Raw genomic sequence first — 5,842 nt, 5'->3', positions numbered from 1 at the left:
AGATCAGAGTAACCATCAACAAGTATAAGAAAATATTTTAGATCCAAATTAATCTGACGGTCAAGGTTGAAGATTAGAGAAGAAAGCTATTTAAATTTTGATTCATTGATTCCTAATGCTTAAAGTTGTTTTATGAAAAAAGAATTAAATTATAGAAGAGAAAGAGAATAAGAGCTATTAATTGATGCAAGTGATGTAAACATAAAAGGTATACAATAATAGTTTTAAAGCCCAATCACTTAAATGAAAATCTGTCAAATAATTCACTAATAATTTGATAAATTTAAAATCAATAACCTTTTATTTTAACTTGAAATGTAAAAACAATTAAAATATTCGGATCGTCTCTATCCTACTTAAATAAATAAAATTATAGAGATGGAGACTATGAGATCTTTTATGGATGTCTTGGAAAGAGTAAGAATTTTATATTTAACGGTACAATACAAGATTTATTGAAGATGATCACTACATCCCTATTTTAGCACTTCCTTAAAAATATGAGACAATGAAAACAACAAAATTGCCTCAAAACCCAAAACAAGCCATTAGAATCGTAGAAAATATAGCCAAAAACAATTCAAACCCAAATCAACCCAGTTGGTCGTACATCATTAGAAACCACCTTTCTGAAGGAACTACCAGTCAAGTGCTTTCTTTATACACCCAAATACGCCAAACAGGACTCTATATATTTGGTCTGGTTCCTTTGATTTTCAAGGCATGTGCTTCTGCTTCAACCCAAACTTATGGCAAATCTTTGCATGCCGAATCTATCAAATTTGGGGTGGCCATTGATTTACATATTGCTTCGTCCTTGCTGAGCATGTATTCAAGATGCGGTAATTTGATTGATTCCCGGAAGGTGTTTGATGAGATGCCTGAGAGAAATGTGGTGACATGGAACGCGATGATTGGTGGGTATTTTAAAAATGGGGATAGAGAATCTGCATTGGATGTGTTCGAAAAGATGCCAATCACAAGAAATTCAGTGACTTGGGTTGAGATGATTGATGGGTTTGCCAAGTGTGGAGATACTTTCAAAGCAAGACAGTTTTTTGAGAAAGTTCCATTGGAGTTAAGAACTGTGGTGACTTGGACAGTGATGGTTGACGGGTATAATGCAAATGGAGAACTAGAAGCTGCAAGGGAGATTTTTGATATGATGCCAGAAAGGAACTACTTTGTTTGGTCATCAATGATTTCTGGGTATTGTAAGAGAGGCAATGTTAAGGAAGCAAGGAACTTTTTTGATAGAATTCCTGTTAGGAATTTGGTGAATTGGAATTCATTGATTTCAGGTTATGCACAAAATGGGTTCTGTGAGGAAGCTTTGCGCATGTATAAGAAAATGCAAAATGAAGGTTTTGAACCTGATGAAGTTACCATCACAAGTGTTTTATCTGCCTGTGCACAGTTAGGTGAATTAGATATTGGAAAAGAAATCCATTATCTTATTAAGAAGAAGCGAATGAAGGCTAATCAGTTTGTTTTGAATGCACTATTGGATATGTATGCAAAGTGTGGGGATTTAGCCCAAGCAAGATTGATATTTGAAGGAATGAGTCATAGGACAAGCGCCTGCTGGAATTCCATGATCTTAGGTCTTGCTATTCATGGAAAGAACAAAGAAGCTCTTGAGTTTTTTAAAAGAATGGAAGAATCGAATGAGATGCCAGATGACATTACTTTCCTTTCTCTTCTATCAGCTTGTGCCCATGGAGGGTGTGTAGATGAAGGGTTAGATGTTTTCTCCAAGATGGAGACTTACGATTTGGTAGCAAGCATCAAGCATTATGGTTGCTTAGTGGACCTTCTGGGACGTGCTGGGAGATTAAAAGAAGCTTTCGATTTAATTAAGAGAATGCCAATAAAGCCAAATGATGTAGTTTGGGGAGCTCTGCTTGGCGCTTGCAGGATTCATTTGGATACAAATATGGTAGAGCAGGTGATGCAAGAGGTTGGTAAAGTGGACGATGACATGGATTCTGGGGATAATTCACATCTTGTACTGTTGTCAAATATTTATGCAGCTTCAGACAGATGGGAAAAGGCTGAAAAAATGAGGACAGCAATGGTGAACAAGGGATTTCAAAAGAATCCAGGACTCAGTTCAATTATACCCAATCGTATGGAGCTGCCATTTAGTTCCCATCAACTTTGATCGAATAAGATACCATCCCATCGCTCTTGGACCATTATAGACTATGCACCGATGCGTGAGCTTGACAATGCAAATCCCAATGTAGCAGAAGATTGTAGGGGTTGGTTAAATAGGTTAATTTGCAAAAGGAGTTCTTGGCTTTTTCCCCCTTTTCGTAATACTTTTGTCATAATTAAAAATTAATTGTTAGTAAAAGGAAATTGTAGGTTAAAATACATAGTCAGTTAATGGTATCTCCATTTCAGACAAGAAATAAAGAGGATGCTGATTTATTTTTCATACCAGTTTATGTTAGATTAATCAAACTTCTTTTTTAATTCTTAAGATAATATTAGCATTATTATTTCCTTTTATTTTACTTATCACTAATACAATCATTGTTGCTTTGTTTTAGGTTTTGATCCGAATGCCTTTTTTTAGGCTGCTTTCAGAGTGTAACCTTACATCTGTTTTTTCTAAGGTATAACCGTTAGCATGCTAGTTAAAGAAGAAAGTTAAAGATACTAAATACTGTATACAACAGTATTTTAGATACAATTATGAACAAATTCATCACTTCCAAAGTATTGGGAAAAGATTTTACTGTAGATAGTAAAATCTAATATTAAGACAGTTAAGTCAATTGTCTTTGTTTTAAAATTTCCTAATTTTTCATCTTCACATGTCAATCTTTCTCACCAAATGAAGCTTTTAGAAGTGCTCTTGTTTGTTGTAACAAAAGAAAATTGGTTTGTGTTATCTTGCAGGGAGACGTTACCAATAAGAAAGACATAAGTGCCTTTAACACTTGGAACAATCTTCATCATTCCTGCAAATGTTGATAATGGGATGAAGAAAATAGGGGCTACTGTTTTCAAGCCTTTGCATCTATTGAAGAGAAATTATTTGACTGAGAATTTTTGCTGGGGGCAACAAAAAGGTTGGCCTTCTTAAGTTGATTGAGCTTGCATAGCAATAAGGGGATAAAGTATGTTTTCCTTGATTTATGACACTGGAACTGCTTTCAGTATTGAAATTGTATGAACCCTTTCTTGTCCTGGCTTCATACAGAACACCAGAGTAACAGTGTCTAACAGGAAGGTATGGCCGATCTGTTTCCTCTTCATGAAAAATATAGTCAAATCATAATCAGTGATCAAAATCTTATGAGTAGGTCATCAATGGAAGGCATTACAAAGATTTAATGAGGATAGTTGAATCTTTATGTTTTGTCTAGAGTTTGGATGTCTGAGACAAAAAAGGCAAATAAGAATGAAAGTATTTGCAGCAGTGCTCTACAGTCTTCAACTTTTTTTCAAATAAGATTTTGCAAAAAAATTATATAGCTAGCTAGAAGCTACAAAAAAACCTGTGCCCTTAGCATTGACATCTGATTTCATACAGAATCTAATGTTGGGTTTTTGGAACTTATAGCAACCCATCTTCTACCGCTTTGCAATTGAGCTGTTCTGAACCACTAAAATTTATTCCTACTGCCATATATTTCTTCGATTGAAAATGGTTCATCCCGGTTGCTGAGTGTTTGGTACAAAGGAAGTCGAAAACTGGGGATGGGAAAGGGGCTTGGAGAACATGAACCAATTGGTCTAAACCCCAGGTTTTAGTGTGCCGTCCTATACTAGATCAGAATCCATTCATTTACCAACCTTCCCTTTTAGTACTTGCTCATTTTCCAACCCTCTCTTTTAGTTTCCCATGAAAAGGCAGCAGCATCTAAATTCAAGGTCCATTTTTATTCATAGGGATCATACATTTATCTAAACCTGTGCCAGAATCCACATCTAAGACATGCCATAATCAACATTCCTTGATGTATAAAAATTTCTTTCCAGAGAGACATGAAAATGAGATAAACGATATTTTTGTACGGTTTGAATACACAATTGAAAATATTGTTGGCCTCTCCAATGTGCTGGACAATTTCATAAATTTTACTACAGGATTTTGACCCTGGAATTGTCTAGCAAAAGATGTGTTTGGACAAATGAGGATATGAAAGATGAAAAGTATAACTTAATTCTTTGTTGAAAGAATATAATACTTTAAAAGGAAACGTTCTTTCTTTCTTTTTTTTTCTTTTTTTTCTGTTAATGAGAAGATAATTCACCGATGAGTGGTATTACAATTGCAGCGTCTAGTGTCAAGGATTATACTAATAATTTGGGTTCTTTGGGTAACTTGTTTCATTGGTGATCAAGGCTTGTACAAGGCCGCTAATTGTAGGGTTGGAGAAATTGCTTTGATCGGTCCATTTATGCTACATCTTAGCAAAAAAGTAAGCTGTTTTTGGCCAAAGTTTACCAACAGCAGAAGACTTGATTTGTTTTTTATTCTTTGCGGCTATGTTTGAACTTGATCAGAGCTATGAAGGGCCTCTTGTGGTCTTACGTTTAAGGTTGCTCAGAAAACTCCGAGTCTGCAGGGTGTCATCAATCAGCCAAAACACAAAGAAAAAGTAATCTTCAAGCAGAAATCTGCAGCGGCCTGCGTATATCAATGTTGTATGACGGTGATACAAACTAGTATCACAGGTCACATCAGTGTTTTACGTCTTCTATGACCTAATCGAGTGTGTTGTGGCTATTCGTAAAGACTTTTACAGGTTACGAAAATGTTAACCCTAGTCATGTGAGGGAACTGAACTATATTTTTAGGATCAGGAAAGCAGCGAAAGGTGACAAACAGTGTTAATCTTTAATTTTGGGGGTATGAGGGGCTGAACAAACATTTTGCATGGTTTAGCTTTCAGATTGTGTAACGCAGATGGGTTTTTGTTGACTAATTCATATGGATTACTGCAAATTAATGCAAATATCTGATGTTTGGTTTGAAGCTCCCTTAAAATATTTATATCTGATGTTTTGTAATGCCAACAATTGCTCAATGAAAGGTGCTTTTACCTTCAAATCCTTCCTAGTTGGTCCTTTTACAGATGACATTCACATGTCTAGGTCAATCAAAAAATATTTAAAAAAGAATTCTAAGTAATCACAGTATGTGGTATGAATAACTTGGATTTACTATATAAGCCTTGATTTAACTTCACCTCAAGTCTAACCGCACACTTGCTCGAATTTTCAGTATCACCTTTAACCTTATAGCTTTTTCACTCAAATAGTGACTTGAGCATTGAAAAATGTTCAGAACTCTCAATTCAGATACCTCTTAATTTATCTCTAATTTATAAATTAGCCTATTACAGAATCCACCAAATATCCAAATCCACCAAAAGAAACATCAACAATTCATGTCTTGACATTACATAGGTCTAATTTCAGTCTAAAACAAAGAGAATTTCAAGTCGGTTTTGATTTCTCTTTGTCATTTTCTTGAATGCGCTAGGGATAAGTATGTACCGCAAACAAAGATAGCAAACACTTGAAATGCTTTTGGTCCCTTGGAATAAACATGAACCGATGAACATGACATGTGCCAAACGTCCATTATAAAGCATAAAAATAATTATTTAAAAAATCACATAAACCAAACAAATGTTTTAAAACCCCATAAAATAATTGTTCAAATACTTTTAAAACCCATTTATTTAGTTTCATTTTCCATGTGGTTTTTAATAATTTTTAAATAATTCTTTATTTTTTATAATTTCTTATCATTCTTAATAACTTTATTTATTTATAAGTTTTTTTTATAATTATCTAAAAACCCTATGTTAGGATG

The 5,842-nt window shown here is 34.4% G+C and overlaps 1 protein-coding gene across 5 annotated transcripts; it reads left to right on the top strand.

The window, feature by feature from the left end:
• The first annotated feature begins 411 nt into the window (after nucleotides 1–411).
• On the top strand, nucleotides 412–5,008 carry LOC105783953 (pentatricopeptide repeat-containing protein At3g21470). 5 transcript variants are annotated; one of them, XM_052626396.1, is made up of 5 exons: nucleotides 412–2,264; nucleotides 2,559–2,624; nucleotides 2,911–3,083; nucleotides 4,363–4,439; nucleotides 4,525–5,008. In XM_052626396.1, the coding sequence occupies exon 1, from the start codon at nucleotides 509–511 to the stop codon at nucleotides 2,162–2,164; it is 1,656 nt and encodes a 551-aa protein (XP_052482356.1). In that variant the 5' UTR covers nucleotides 412–508; the 3' UTR covers nucleotides 2,165–2,264; nucleotides 2,559–2,624; nucleotides 2,911–3,083; nucleotides 4,363–4,439; nucleotides 4,525–5,008. The 5 variants fall into 5 exon arrangements, with proteins under 5 accessions (XP_052482356.1, XP_052482355.1, XP_052482352.1 ...); XM_052626395.1 differs by having other exon boundaries at nucleotides 4,363–5,008; XM_052626392.1 differs by having other exon boundaries at nucleotides 2,911–4,439.
• Nucleotides 5,009–5,842: the final 834 nt, after the last annotated feature.

This window comes from Gossypium raimondii, chromosome 2, assembly GCF_025698545.1.
Source record: "Gossypium raimondii isolate GPD5lz chromosome 2, ASM2569854v1, whole genome shotgun sequence".
Taxonomy (NCBI): domain Eukaryota; kingdom Viridiplantae; phylum Streptophyta; class Magnoliopsida; order Malvales; family Malvaceae; genus Gossypium; species Gossypium raimondii.
Note: the sequence above shows the minus strand (reverse complement) of the source record. Positions and strands in the feature narration are given on the sequence as shown.

Coding starts and splice junctions, on each gene's coding strand:
- LOC105783953 (XM_052626396.1), top strand. CDS start 509: ATGAAAACAACAAAATTGCCTCAAAACCCAAAACAAGCCATTAGAATC.